This window comes from Filicampus tigris, chromosome 9 (genome assembly GCF_054856515.1).
Source record: "Filicampus tigris isolate MCC_2025a chromosome 9, RoL_Ftig_1.0, whole genome shotgun sequence".
NCBI classification, from domain to species: domain Eukaryota; kingdom Metazoa; phylum Chordata; class Actinopteri; order Syngnathiformes; family Syngnathidae; genus Filicampus; species Filicampus tigris.
This window is the reverse complement of record NC_141225.1, coordinates 15,157,549-15,173,034: the sequence shown is the minus strand read 5'-3', so window position 1 is coordinate 15,173,034 and position 15,486 is coordinate 15,157,549. Positions and strand designations below refer to the sequence as shown.

General features: G+C 40.6%; 1 protein-coding gene across 10 annotated transcripts in view; it reads right to left on the bottom strand.

Moving 5' to 3' along the window:
- cadpsb (Ca2+-dependent activator protein for secretion b) overlaps positions 1-15,486 on the bottom strand; it is a 72,073-nt gene that overhangs the window by 6,332 nt on the left and 50,255 nt on the right. For 4 of the 10 annotated variants that reach the window (XM_086040723.1, XM_086040721.1, XM_086040726.1 and 1 more), the window contains 11 exons: positions 13,936-14,042; positions 12,074-12,103; positions 9,348-9,504; positions 8,829-8,970; positions 7,994-8,155; positions 5,393-5,548; positions 4,378-4,546; positions 3,734-3,808; positions 3,573-3,656; positions 2,237-2,269; positions 2,023-2,130 (listed from right to left, as the gene is read on the bottom strand). In XM_086040723.1, the coding sequence (XP_085896849.1) occupies positions 2,023-2,130; positions 2,237-2,269; positions 3,573-3,656; positions 3,734-3,808; positions 4,378-4,546; positions 5,393-5,548; positions 7,994-8,155; positions 8,829-8,970; positions 9,348-9,504; positions 12,074-12,103; positions 13,936-14,042 (1,223 nt within the window). Of the gene's footprint in view, positions 1-2,022; positions 2,131-2,236; positions 2,270-3,572; positions 3,657-3,733; positions 3,809-4,377; positions 4,547-5,392; positions 5,549-7,993; positions 8,156-8,828; positions 8,971-9,347; positions 9,505-11,525; positions 11,535-12,073; positions 12,104-13,935; positions 14,043-15,486 lie in introns of all 10 variants that reach the window. The other 6 variants (XM_086040729.1, XM_086040730.1, XM_086040731.1 and 3 more) reach the window with 3 other exon arrangements.

Here is a 15,486-nt window from a genome sequence, read left to right as displayed (position 1 = left end):
AAGAAAGTACAGCCAAAATTGGGGATGAGACGCATCCTGGTAAGAACAAAAGACCTTGAAAGTGATCAACAGCCTTTGTCTACACTTTAATTGTATTTTTTTTTTTTTTGTCATCATCAAAGTTTCATGAAGTTTTACTATGCACCGAAAACTGTTTTAGGCACATGATTTCCTATCATTCTATATTAGCATACTGCATCATTGGCGTCGGGCCCAAACCTTGTACCTCCGGAACAGTAACTTTTCAGATGACCCCAAAAATAGCAAGTTTGTTCAAGCATCGTCAATGCATCGTGAAAGCAAGAAAGCCATTTTCAACGCTTTAAATGGGTCAGCAATGTGGAAATTAACACCCACGCGTGTTTTTGAAGAAATATGAAATTCACCAAAATGTGACTTAGGAGGTTTTGGCCCGATGCCAGCAATATATATATGATCTCTTATTTTTTTCTCTCTTTTTTTTTTTTTTTTGGGGGGGGGGGGCGTAACATTTGCAATATACAATACTTATTCTTAGAGTGGTACGTAGAAGTTCCAGCCTTTTTTCTTACATCAACCAATGTTGTTAATGAGACTTTTCCACCTATGACTTTATTCTGGCTTCTGATTAGCTAAAATGGAGCCAGTGATTACAGCTACACGGTGGGCGCCCCCTGTTGCTCTGGCATGCACTTGGCAGCCTTTAAAGGTCGTTTTGATTCATTTTTTCAAACAGCACCTATTTTGACATTGCAGAGGATACAAATCGCTTGTGTAAGAATGGACATAAAGCACGCTCGTAAAAAAAAAGTTGGAACTGCTGTAAAAATAGCATGAATAAAATAGATTTATATCCCGTAAATAAAGCCACTGCAGTTTTTTTTTTCCACTAGAGGAGGCAGCAGGAATGGTGTTAATAAGAAGAGACCAAAAGGGTTGAAATAAGAGAGATCGAGAAGAGCCAGCGCAACATCGAAGGACGGCTTTGACATGCATGCAAAAGTTGATGGATGGAAATGCATTCCGATGACAAGCGAAAAGTAAAAGTAACCCCCAAAAAAAAAAAAAAAATGACATCCGAAAGTCACTTAAAAAAACGCGTCTTCGACTTGAGAAGTCACCAGAGAAAGTTGAACATGACTCTTTTGGGGGGGGGCACACGGAGGACACCGGGAGGAAGTGAGGACACAGACAAGGAAAGAGCCCAGCGTGAGCCTCCTCGCACACAAAAGCAGAGCCACTCCAAACAACAACACAAAAGAAAAAAAAAAAAAAGAATAACAAACATAAACAAATCAAACACAAACAAACAGATTCATCTGACACGCGGCTCCTGCACAAAACGTCTGCGTGTCAACCCAACTCACTTCCTCACAAGGGCCGCCGCGCCGCGCCGCGGCGGGGGACAGATTTCGCAATGACGTGGAAGCACACACAACACGGCGTTATGTGTCGTCGAAACCACACATGGAGGACACATTGCTGTCAATGTATCCCGTCAGGATTATGTCGGGCTAAGTCAGTGCTCTCTTTCGCCCTCCAACACATGAAAACCTGCCTGTGAGCCCACCGCCTTTACAAATTTGCATTTCCGCTAAAGGCTCCTCATGTGTCTTCCTGAGGAGCGCTTTATGTGTTGTTCACTAAGCATGCACTATGTTCTTTCCAGAGAGCACTGCTTCATATAATCCTTTTTTTTTTTTTTTTTTTTTTTTTTTTTGTGGGGCGGGAGGGGGAGGGGGGGGGTAGAGTGATGCTTTTATGGACTCTTTGTAAATAAAAGCTTGTTGTTGTCATTGTTGTTTTTTTTTTTTTTATAATAGACAAAGGCCCAAAAGCACTGTGGCAATGCAGACCGGAATGCAGAGGGCAGCAGCTGAGCTTGACAGGCAAAAGAGAGAAGAGGACAGAAAGGACAGGAAGAAACACTTTTCCTGCTCTCAGAGAAAACAAAATGGGACTTATCCCCCTCTGCCCCGTTGTTTTGCCACATTCTGTAGGGCCCCCTCCCTGCTTGAGCGGAGGAGATGGCATCTTACTTACATCAAATAACCTTTCTATATACACCTCCTCATTGACCTTATCACGCAGCATGTCCTGAGAGTGGCGGACAAAGGTCACGTAGCCGTCGGCCACGTCCATGCCGGGTTTCTGCAACACAAACACACGGCTGGCTGACTTACTGTGGTAAAGCGGAGGAGCGAGTCGGCAAAGAAGTCGGTGTGTGGGCATTGTGTAAAGGGAGGGTGTCACTTACAGGTACGTCCACATACTTTGAGGCAGCTTTCACCTGCAAATGCAAGCAAAGAAATCAAAGAGGCTAATTTCAGGACAGCGGGGTGATTTGAAAGCATGAAGGAAAATGGACAGTTTTGTTCAGTCCCATTTAAGCCATTAAGGATGGGAGTGCATAAACGTCTTTCTACCCTTAAAGCGGAAGTCAACCCAAACCTATTTTTTTTTTCAAGAATATGTTCCCAGCAGGCCCACTAGTTGAAACAAAGGCATTCCGATTCATTTTGAGTTCGTGGAATATAAGTTAAGCAGCAAAATGCACTCGTTTTTAGCCATCTCTGGGGGCGGCCATTTTGTCTTCTGTCGACTGAAAATGACATCACAAATGCTCACAGCGACCAATCACGGCTGACCTGTTTTCTGAATCTGAGCCGGGAGCGCATTTTGCTGCTTAACTTATATTCCATAAACTCAAAATTAAACAGAATGCAGTGTTTCAACTAGTGGGCCTGCTGGAAACATATTCTTGAAAAAAATATGTTTGAGTTGACTTCCGCTTTAAAGCCTGGAGAGCATATACGTCATTTTCTTTTTTTTTTTTTTTAATCCAATTTTTGTTCTCTTAACCAATGAAATGCATCAGAATATACAAGTGACGGTGTCGTGAGCCCGCAGAGGATGTTCTCGAATTCGTTCGAGTCATAGCTTTCAAATGAGTAACGGCAGTGATATAGACGATGAGCTTGTGGACTTTGAACCGGTAGAACCAGTCGAACGTGATATATGGTTAAGATATATGTTTGTAGACAATGACAATAGCGACGTCTTTGTAACAAAATAGAGGATGGTAATTACCACTCGATTTTTAAAATTAAAAATAGTGTTTCTCTTACACTGACACTTTATTTTTACATTGAAACAGTAAAGATGAATAAACGCGGGCCTGTGTGCAAGCCACATGTCTAAGGTCTCAAAATCTTTTGGAACGATGTTTCTGTCTGCTACAGGGGCTGAGATATTAATTATTTTGTAGGTGTTGAATTTCTGGGAAAACGTCAGGTTTTCAAGGGTAATTCCAAAGACGACCTTAGGTTTTGGGGAGCTGTTGAGTCAGGCGCTTTAGGCCTTAATGGGTTAAAGCGGAAGTCAACCCAAACGTTTTTTTTTTTCCAACAATATGTTATATTCAGGCCCACTATAGTTGAAACACAGCTTTCTGATTCATATTGTGTTTGTGGAATATGAGTTAAGCAAAAAAATCCACTCGTTTTTAGCCATCTCAGGGGGCGGCCATTTTGTCACTTCTGTCGACTGATTACTTGTTGTTGGTGAAAAATGTCAGTGAGGCTTCATCTCACCGTGAATGACAGGAACGAGGAGAACAGCGTGCCTTCGTCGTATCTGGATATCTTTGCCAACACTCCCTCCAGAATGGCAACAAACTAAGCAAAAGACGACAAAGAAATGATTTGATCAATGCAACGTATCAATGGCAGCAATGCAACATGTGACCTCGCACCTTTGCAACCAGGAGCTGAATCATGTCCCGCACACTTTCCTCAATCAGTTCATCTATTTGCGAGTGGAACTGTTTCTGCAAAGGGAGAAATCCGTCAATCATGGTCAAAGTTATCAGTTTGTGATTTAGAATATTGAAATGAAAGTGGGGTACACACATACCAATGATCGGTAGTACTAATTTGCACATTTTTCCCTCCAAGTTAGTCAATTTGTTAGCAAGCTAAGAGCGAGTTATTCTTCCCGAACTACTCGGAAAACCTTCGGGGCCTGCAATGTTAAATATTAAACGTGTTAAATATTTACAATCTCAAATCCTCATGTGGTCAACACCAACGTCGGCCAAGCCACAGACTCTGAGAATCCGACATTAAAGCGTAATAGTCAATTAGGAAATGACCCGAAGCCCATGCTGTTGCCAGATGCAAATAAAGCAGCGTTTGTATAACATGTCTCACAAGTCATTAATAAAATTGATGAGAAGAGTTTGCAACAGGAAATTAGTTTTCAAATCACTATATAAATATTAAAAGTTAAGAAATAACAGTTAGCCTAGCTCCTTCTATTTCTTCTTAAGTCTTGGTCAAGATGTTCAAAATCAGTATAATAAATGTGTACCCCGCTGAAGGAAAAATATCGAATTACTTTGTTTTTGTCTTTGTTCACCTCCTGACCCATCTCCATCGCACACAGTTTGGCCGACTGGTCTTTTGCGTCCACCATCACATTGAACATGGTGCACAATGTCGGGGAAATACGGAAATCCGTCGACTTGCTGCTCTTTGCCAATTTGGACTCGAATGCCATCCTGGTGCTGTTTGGAAGGCAAGCAGGACATTGAAGCCAATGCACAACATTACATACTTTGCATATTGACTCAAGAAGATTATTCATTGATCAGTCTTCAACATGGCATCCTTGAATATTGCTCTTAATAATACAATCTGCTGTGCTACTGAGATTTGATTTGAACGAATGAGCCATTGACCGCTAGTACGAAAAACATTAATACCATAGATGATCTTTCGGGCTTCATTTTAAGTGCATTTATTGCAGTATTGTCCATACAGAAGGGGGACGGTCAAACCGTCGTTTGAGAATTATGGTTCACTTTATTACGCAATACTTTATTACGCAATACTCTGTGACCTTTTATTTAATCTTGAGCTTAATCTCAACAAACATTCCATGTATTCCAAAAATAAAACGGATACTAAAACTAAAATAAAATGACGCATTTAAAAAAAAAATATAAACTAAAAAACGAATTAAAACTAACTGAATGTAGCCCATGAACGTGCCAGCAAAAAAAAAAAATCAAAACAATGTCATCCATCAATAATGGTCCTATTACACCAACAAGGGTCCAGTAAAATATTCCAGTAAAATAGTTAGTCCACATCAAGCCTTACATAAATACAACCACGTTATATGTTGCTGGAAACGTGACAAATTTCCATCAGATACACATTTGTTTTTTTTTTGTTTTTTTTACATATTTTTGATCGTTGATTGAGTTATCTTGAACGGATTAGCCGCACGAGAATTTTAGGTAAAAAAGTCAAAACGAAATATAACTAACTATAATAAAAAAATCTATTTTAACCCTGGTGTAGCCACCATTGACAACCTCAATGGGTGTCGGAGCAACGCCACATACCGCTTGACGCAGTTTTCGATCATGTTGCTCGACATGAGCTTGATGCGACTTTCCAGGTGTTTGGCGAACTCCTCCTCTGGCCAGTGGAGGTCTCGGATGAAGGTTTGCAGGGCGTCCAGCTTCCAGAACAGATCCTCGGATGTGCCGGAGCCGTTGCTGCCATTGAACCAAATGCACACGTCAAAGATCATTGCCAGAGGGTGAAACGAGGGGTGAAAGGTGAGGGAGGGAGGGAGGGAGGGAGGGAGGGAGTGAGGGAGGGAGGGAGGGAGGGAGGTGTTAAAGGATGTTGCTCCTCGCCACCTGAGACGTCATTTGACGATTTGGACATACACTGACAAGTCCGTCCAAATTGTTGCATGTGTGGACAGTCAAGTGCAGGGGTGGGGAGGAGCGGGTACTATACAGTAACAAATCAATAATCATGCTCTCCGGTATGATTATTGATCGGGGGTGTGAGGTGGCCACATGCGGGTTCAAATTACTGCAGCTACAGCATCGAGTCACAAAGGGAATGGCGGCATGAGAGAGGACATCTGAGATGGCGGTTTGTGCTCTGAGTCTCCCAAATGGTCACGTCCCCTCTCAGCATCCATGCCCCCAAGCTGCTGGGGCCCCCGGAAGAACGACCAGACACACCATGCAGACCTTCTTGAACCAGCCCCACCGGAGTCTGTTGGGCAAGTGCTGCCGGGCTGGACGGTGATAAAACAGCCGGCCATCGCCCTTTTGACCGTCATCCCCACCCCATCCTCCACCCGGGCCGCCATCCCAGCACCCAATCAGACTCCCGGCGAGGCGGTCAAGGTCGTCAAACCACTAAAACGAACGTCTGCGAACGCCGCATGGCGATGTCTGGTCTTGGAAATGATTTCAAATGCGTTTTTTTTTTTTTTTTGGTTTTGTTTTCTGCCTCATAAATCACTAGACAGCCTCAGGGAAACATCCAGCGTGTATATACTGCACGTAGAAATGTTCAGTATATACATGGCTTCTTTCTGGGGGGAGGGGGCGGGGCCTGCGACTGCATCATCACATCTTGAGCTCAACGACATGCATGTTGAGACAAATGACCTCATCTATTCTCAGAGAGTCCTTGGCATGAACATGAACTGTTTTTGACACAAGTCGGACGAGAGATATTCAAATCATGTGACACGATTAAAGCGGAGATGGTGGTAGGAATTGAACCTGACGACAACAGCTTCAAAATCTGTAGGAAGGAGAATACAGTAGCGTCTATTCTGGTGCCTTCGTAAACCTAAATGACCGACCAGCCAGGACATCGCGCAGGTGGCGGTAGCACCGGTCGTGGTAGCTAACGTTACGGATCAGCAGTGTTGCCACGGTTACCTTGAGAAAGTAACTTAGTTACTTTCATGATGACTTGCTTTGAAAAGTAACCAAGTTCGATTACAAGTTACTTTAATTGGTACATTCAACAGATATCGACAACCCTGCTTAAGATAAAAAAATGGTTTTGCCATTTAATTGGAAGTGCATTTTTAACAGTGACATTTAAGAATAAATCGAATTCAAAATTAAAAAATAAATACATGAAAAAAAAAGAATCAAAAATAAAATAAAGTTTTTGGCTTATCATAATTATTTAAAAAATGAGTCTTTTCGCGATTTCAGCTAACATAAATTTGCTACTTGTTTTTAATTAAAAAACAATAATAAAAAGGTAGTATTTATAAACTTCACGTTACATTTTTTTGTTTTTTGACATAGTGTTATTGAAGCTACAAAAGTGACACTCAGAGTGTGCAATAAACCTGCATATCGTTGCTCTCATGTGAAAAACACTTATCTCCATTTTTTTTTCATTTTCTTATTTTTATATGAAACATGTTTCCATGTTATGGACATCGCATTAAAGTGAAGATTAAAAAAGTTTCCAAAATTGGAGATTGGAGTTTTTCACAGGACAGCGACGATATTTTAGTTTTTAGCTGACACAAACTCAAAACCGTGAAAAAGTTTGCCCTTTCTTACATGTTCCATAATGTATAGTTACAATATATAGTGGCAACTGAATGATTTTTGATTGATTGATTTTATTGAACATTGAACTGCCTGTGGAAGAAAAAGATGCAACTCTTTCGAATAGTGATGTTACTTGCATCCAGAAGCAACTATAATTTAAAAAGTGACGATAAGTAGTGTTAGAAGAGTAACTGTAATCTGATTACATGTGTGGGGAAAATGAATGCATTAGATTGGCCGTGACACAAAAATGTGCATATTTAAAAGTAATGAGCTACTTAGCAATGCGGTACTGGCAGCACTGCTGATCAGACATGCACATTGCCTAGACATTTTTTGCTAGTTTTTAGAATGTATATTTATAACTTCTGTATCTCCGGATTGTCATCGTGCTTAACAAATGCAGTCAATTTATATGAATTCAATTTCAAATCATTTTACACCATCATGTCGAGTCCTGGACGGATAAAAATTGAAAAGCAATGGGTCCTTAGTGCTGCATAAAAAGGAAATCATAATATTCCCGTATGAATTCCTGAATGTGTGCATCTTCGTACCAAGGCATTCTCCGTTTTGCTCAGGAAAGCTAGAGTGAACTAGTTGAATACACACTCAGAGTCATATATAGCAGCCATCCACGACGGGGTTGAAAAGCTAGGCATTTGTGGAAGGTTAACTGACAGTCCCGCTACTGGAACTGGCAGATTTGGTACTTTGGGAATTTGGAGGTTGACATTTGGTAGATTCACATTGGGCAGATTACTTGTTAAACTCCTGCAGAAGAGACAGACAAAAAGATACAACAAGAACAAAAAAAAAAAACATAACAGTGGTGTGGGAGCAGCAGAAAGCCATGTGACACTCATTACTCAACGTAAAGATTTGAAAACAACACATGTAAACAAATGCACGCTGTATGAAAAAAAGAGCTACAGCTGGACTCACATAGAAAAAGAAGCAAACGTCTTACTGTCAAAAAACAAAAATCACTTTTCGCAATACTACTTTTATATAATCAAGACACAGGAGTGAAACCGTGAAAGCCACAACAAATGTGAAACAAGAGCAACGGGACTGGAGGCCTTTTTGTTTCTGGCAACATGTCAAAAGCACAAATTATGAAGGTTAGTGTACACAAAAACAAACAAACCAAAAAAAGAAATATTAGGCATCAGCCGGGCTCCAACTTGCTGCAGAGAAATGGCTAAGATACATACATTAGTCAGAGGTGACAAACTATTTCCACAGTAAATAACGTGTTCCTCTGTTATATTAAAAAAAAAAAAAAAAAAAAAAAAAGCTTCTTGAGCCCACGCATGCCTTGTTGGTGAAGTTCGAAGGAAGCCTGGGTGAACTTTACAGATGCTCTCCCAAATGGCCGTCTGTCCCCGATTTAAAAAAAAAAAAGTACTCCTAGAGAGCAGCTACAAAGACAGAAGCTCCTTACTTTACAGGCTCCCAGGACTCCCGCTCAAAGCCCTTGTGAATTGACTGTGCGATGGAGGACTCCATCAGATCCACATATCGCACCACCAGAGGAGCATACAGATCCTGAAGGTGCTTGTGGAATTTTCCGTTGCACAGATGATCTACATAGTGAAGGACATGGAAAAAGAAAAATTGGCCATACATTTCCAAAAGATGCCTGGGAACATTTTCATTCACTCTGGTCCTTAGTCAGGATGCAACTAAGGATTATTTTAATAATTGTTTAATGTGTCGATTATTTTTCGATTCATTGATTAATTGGATCGCAAAAAAAAAAAAATGCTTATGTCCATCCCTGTATTTAAAAAACAGGTTATTATTTCAAATTGACAATGCAGAAAATGCACAAACATAAAGTGATTATAGCGTACACAAAACACACAACAAAAGAGAAATATTTAGGCGTCAACCTGGTGGAAATGGCTAAGACACATAGACGCAAACATTAGTCAATGACTATCCAACTCCAAAATCTTACAGTCTGTTCGGAGGAAATCGTTGAGAAGCTGGAAGAGAGGGAAACTGTCCCAGCTCTCGGGCGACTGGATCTCCAGAGCGGCGTCCATGTCTATGGCGTAGAGGGCCAGGAAGTTTTCAGCGTGCTCCACCATGAGGTCAGTCCACCATGCGAACGCCTGCAGGCAGAGCCAGAGGAAACGGGAAGCAGGTGAAACGGGAAACAGGGAGGGCGGGCAAGGGAGAGAGGCAATCAGGCGCACTGCTTGTCAACAAGGAAAACTCCTGCATCCTATTCAATATATTATTCGATATTATTTCATTTTCCTGCTGTCAACTGTTCACAACTTAGATTTATGTCGTTTTTGATGCGATGCATTTGCAAATTCAAAAGGAACCCACAAAAGCTAAAAAGTATGAATACAAAGGACATTTTGCATTTGGTGTACAGTGAAACTGCTGCCAAATCACAGTTTGCTCTTCACAAACTCACCATTTTTGTTGTTTGTGCAGTGGGACCTATCTTCAGGAATTCACTGAAAAACTCACCAATTCATATTTTGCGTTCTTTCTACACACTCTTGGGCTCCACAAGATGGCGCCAGAGATTAAAAAATTAAAAATCATGTCAAAGAATTTTGCTGAAGTGATACATTTCGAGTGAGGGACCAGCATGTTTGTTAAGAGCTAAGTTTAGCCAGGGTTGTTAGTGGAAGTTGTTGATGTACATGCCACTTTTTTTTTTTTTAAATACGGAGCCCCTAAAGTAGGGGTGGTCAAATCCGGTCCTCAGGAGCCACAATCCAGCCTGTTTTAGGTTGATCCTACGGCAACACACCTGATTCAAATCATCAGGGATAATGAGCCCGATCAGGGACAATGAGCCTGATGATTTGAATCAGGTGTGTTGCCGTAGGGATAAACCTAAAACAGGCTGGATTGTGGTTCCTGAGGACCGGACTTGGCCACCCCTGCCCTAAAGTGAAACAAATCAAAATTTGTTTGTCATTACGAGAAACCTTTTCGTACAATCTTTCTCGTCCTAAAAAGAAACTTTCCCGTCGAGGGGAATGTTTCTCGTTCGAAAGAGAAACGTTCCCATTAGAGCGAGAACGTTTCTGGTTAGGACAAGAAAGTTTCTAATTAAGAGAAGAAACTTTTCTCGTCCAAACGAGAACGTTTCTCGTTTTAGTGAGAAAGATATTTCCATCCCGACCCACCCCCCCCCCCCCACAAGGTCCTCAGCACTACAATATTCCACTGCAATCATTTTACATTAGACAAGGCTTCGCCCTGAACATAAAAACAGCCAAATAGGTGAGTTTTCAAGCAAATAACCAAAGCTAAGTTCCAAAAAACGAAATGAAATCTGAATAGGTGAATTTGTGGTCTCTTATCGTGTTTGTAATTTACAGTAGCGTAACTGCAGCATTGGGTCATACTAAGAGGTGTTATACACGTAGTGAGCAGTGATGGGACAAAACAATCGGAACGCCTCTCAGTAGGACATTGTTAGTGAGATGCTCCATGCTTGGAAAACAACATGCTTAGTCACACCGTGTGCTTGCGTTGCACAATGATAAGCAGGACTGCACGTCGGCGCCTTCCTCCCCTTGTGAGTGTCTCGCAGATTTGGCGCTTCCACTCATGCAGATGTGCCACTTCCCTGCATGCTTTTCTGCCAGGCTAAGAAAAGACGAGCTGTGCGACCATTCACATCGGCCACAAACGGGACCCCGGAAGCCCCCTCCATGTGAATGTCGCTCATCGCATGCACGTCGTCATCCTCGGATCCGTCGCATTTCCGTTTAGCAAAGGCGGACCTTCCGTTTCGGGCCCCCGAGATCCCTTGAAATCTTTCCAAAATGGGTTGGAATGCTTCTTTGAGGCGTCCCCATGTGGCCGTCCTACTTACCTGTCTACTTACTCCCCACCCAGGGCTAAAACAAGCGCTAGCAGGAGAAACAAGGCGGCAAACAAAAGTACTCCTCCACCACGTTTTAAGGAGAAATAAGAGGGGGGACTCAAGGTTCCGAAAGTGGGAAATAGTTCAGAGCCCCCACCAAACCTTGGCTAACATGGTTCAGGAGTGAGTAGCGGCCCTCGAGGTTTATGGCAGCACCAGCCTCTCTACAGTGCTCTGTCAATGCAATCAGTCCAGAGGGGACATGCACATGACTCATTCAGTGTCGTTACATACCTCTTTTCCCTGCGCGGACAGGCATCAATCACAGTGAGAACAGAGGAAAATGAAAAAGATTGTATTTTTGAGGGGGTTTCTGGTGCGCGGTTCACTTAAGACAGCAGTGGGGTGATGGAGGAGGAGGAGCTTAGTGGGGAATAAATGCTTGGACAAGAGTGGACATTAATCGCCGGATGGAGAAGGAACACATCAAAGTCGGAGGTTCACATGGAGCAGACTCGTTCATACCGGTTCAGCATGCTGTTGGGGGTGGGGGGGTGGGGGGTTGGGTAGCAAGGAAAAGCTCCTTATGACCCGATGAACATGCGTTATGATCACAGTCATGTTGTGCAAGCTCCTCTTATTCGCTTGGTTACCGAGCCCACGCGTCGCTACAGCCTCAGCTACAGAGAAGCTGCTTTTCTTGCCATGGTGGGCACGCACGCATGCCATACAAAAGGGGGGGAGGGGGGGGGGGGAAGGGTCGGGGTTGGGTTGGCGGGTTTTGGGTTTGTGCGTGACAGGGACTGAAGGGGAGGGGTGGGAAAGAAATCAAAATACTGTACCGATTGATCCGCAGAGCTCGTGACTGCCGCCTGTCAAGCATATTCAGAGAGATACAATAAATCTGCTAGATCGGCATAGTGCTCGAGGATCACACTGGATCATCATGCTTTTTCCTGTTGCAGCCGTTGCCAGGGAAGCAAGCGTCTTTTTAAGAGCTTGCGGAAGTGTCGCAAAATGAGTAAATGCCAGTAATTTCCTTCCCGCCCTCTGGATGATAAAATACGATCGCGCAGCCTATATCTCATTGCCGTCATTGCGTTTGGATGTGGGATGTCCAAACTTTTGCCACTAGGTGCCACGTACAGAAAAAATTGGACGGAGGGATTCTAAAAAATACATTCGGTACGTTCCGTTTGCATTAGCCGCGTGCGGAATAATTGGACTGCATTTATTACTTTTATTATTTGCTACTTGCCACAGGCCAACAGGCAACATCTTAATTTCTGTCTGCTGCTTTGATTAAATTTGAAATTTCCTCGGGTTCTCTTGAGATGCTGCTTTATCGATCTTTAAAGAGGGGAAAAAACAGCTTTGGTTTTATCAGTGACAAAGCAAAAAGTTATTAACATGAATGTGACATTGTTATCTCATTTTCCCTTTATAAGAAAAATGCCGTAGTTTTGTCTTATCTTATTGGTAGTTTGCAACACTTTTAAATACCTAAAAAAATAAGTCTTGCAATCTTATTTTTATATTGTGCACCAAAATTGTGTATATTTTCGTTTCGTCACCATTTTAACTTTTTCTCGTAACCGCTTGATGTGTGTAGGGTTAAATTTTGAGATTATGTGGGAGCAAGGACGTTAATGAACACTGTCAAAGTAACTACAAATAAATTGTTCTATAATAATAAAAAATTGTTAGCAAAATAAAATAAAAAAACGAGAGTGCTTTTAAAAAAACAAATAAATAACGGAAACTCCATTTCACATTTAAATATTGTAACTAACTAAAACTAACTCTGATTATAGCGAAAAGGTCCTTAATTTTCGTCTCTGTCAATTCATTTCAGACATGAGCTTCCGGCGGTTAATTTCAATTGTATTTATTTAAGTGTAACTGCGCGTCCGTACGGAAGAAGGAAGGTCGAACACTCGTCTGGGAATTGTAGTTTACTGTACTTAGTACTTAGTGACCTTTTGTATTTTTTGTCTTGCACTGTAAAAATACACACACACACGCACATACACATATATATATATATATATATATATATATATATGCATATATACATATATATACACATATATATATATATATACATATATATATTTATATATATACACATATATATATATACATATATACATATATATATACATATATATATACACATATATATATATATACATATATATACATATATATACATATATATATACATACATGTATATATATATATATATATACACATATATATATATGTCTTTTTCAATTGTGTTTAGAAAATCAACTCAAACTAAGCATTTTGGAAAAAGTAGAAACCAACAAACCTGCTCTAAAAACAAATGAAAACTTTCCAAATGAAAACAAAACAGAGAAAGTCAAAAAGAAACAAAAACTATAGCAATAATGACAAATTCTAATCAATTGTAACCCTGTGTGGAAGGCCAACAAAAACGTGCAGGTGGTTGCAAATGGTCCATATGGCAGACTTTGGCTTGGATTCTGCTGCAATCCTTCTTCACTTTCTTATCTTTAATTCATCTCAGAGAATGACTTTTTTTTTTGTGGCACCGCACAGATGGGAGCAGTTTTATCTACAGCAGACTAGTGCTACATCTAAGACCCCCACTCGGGGAGATAAGCGTTGGGAGATTAGAGCCGTGTGTGCTTGGAGAAGGAGCGGTTGATCACCCACCTCGGCGTGGTGCTCCTGGTTCTGTTGAAGGACCTCAATGACTAACTCTGCCAGGCGAATGGTTTCCTCCAGCTTTTTTGCAGGGGTGACTAAGCGGCCTACATTCTCTGAGACAAAACGACGAGGGCGAGGGAAGGGTGGTTAGTCAAGCATAGAAAAGAATACCAAGGCAAAATGGAGGGGGAATGGGGGTTCTGTGACTATGATTTTTTTTTTTTTTTTTTTCTGTTCAGACTTTTTAAGGACAATAAACTAAGCGCTTGCACCGTGATAGTTATTCCAAATAACAGGCTGTTGTCACTTTCAGTGCATGTAGGGCCGCAGGACATCAAGCAACATGTGATGTTGACAGGAAGTCAGGCACATGTGAAGTCCACACGCAGATGGAAGTGCAACGTGACAGAGAAAGAAATGCACACGGAGCAGGTGCAACGAAGAAGCATCTGTATTTGGAGCTGCTTCAGATAACTAGCCGTGTCAATTTCAGAAAACAAAACATAACAGACATCATTTGACCTAGATTGTATAAGTAATCATGTAAATCAATATTTATTTTTCAGCATAAAGACCAAAAAGGTAAATTTGTACATCTTCTCCATGGAAGCTTTTTCTGCTTTTTTTTTCCCGAGTGGGTTCATATGTTGCCAACAGCTCCCAAATCATGTGCTTATTCCTTGCTGAACAGGTGTATGGCATGACACTCAAACAGTGGAATGCTGAACATTATTTTGAATGCTCACATGTAACTCAAATGAAAACACACACACATACTACAACTTCGACAATATTTGTAAATGGCCCCGTAAGAACACCTGATTTAGGGGAACTGATTTATTGTCATTTACAGTATATTATATATCTAGATCCAATGTGTACCTAAACCAAATTTTCGCTATGCCTCCACTTCAAATCATCATCATCGCATTAAAATACAGAAAAATAATGAATCATATAAAGTAGAAATACACGTATTTATATTTGTTGTGATTACACTGAAAATAATCCTGTAAAAAAAACAACTTAGTGATTACTTCACTGCTTTAACACTAAACGTCGCTATTTCACTTTATTTTTGCATTATTATAGTATATATATTATATATGTATTATTATGAGCAGAATTATTATATAGAATGCATTAGTAATAGTAAAATGAGATATTAAGTCATTAAATGTTAATTGTTTAGGACCAGTTTGAGTGTTCATTCCATAAAAAAGATGCTACTTAACAACATGCATATCGTCGCTGTCCTGTGAAAAATCTCCAATTTTGGAATGTTTTTAAATTTTAAAATTAATGCGATGTCTGTAACGCAGAAACACCATTCATGAAAAAAACAAGAAAACTGAAAAAAATGTAGATAAGTGTTTTTCACAGGACAGCGACGATATAATATAGTATATTATCCCTTTTTATAATATACTTTATGGAAGATGTGCTACATATATATTAATCACTCAAGGCATGCATGCATATATATATATATATATATATATATATATATATATATATATATATATATATATATATAAAATTCAGTATACTGTATAA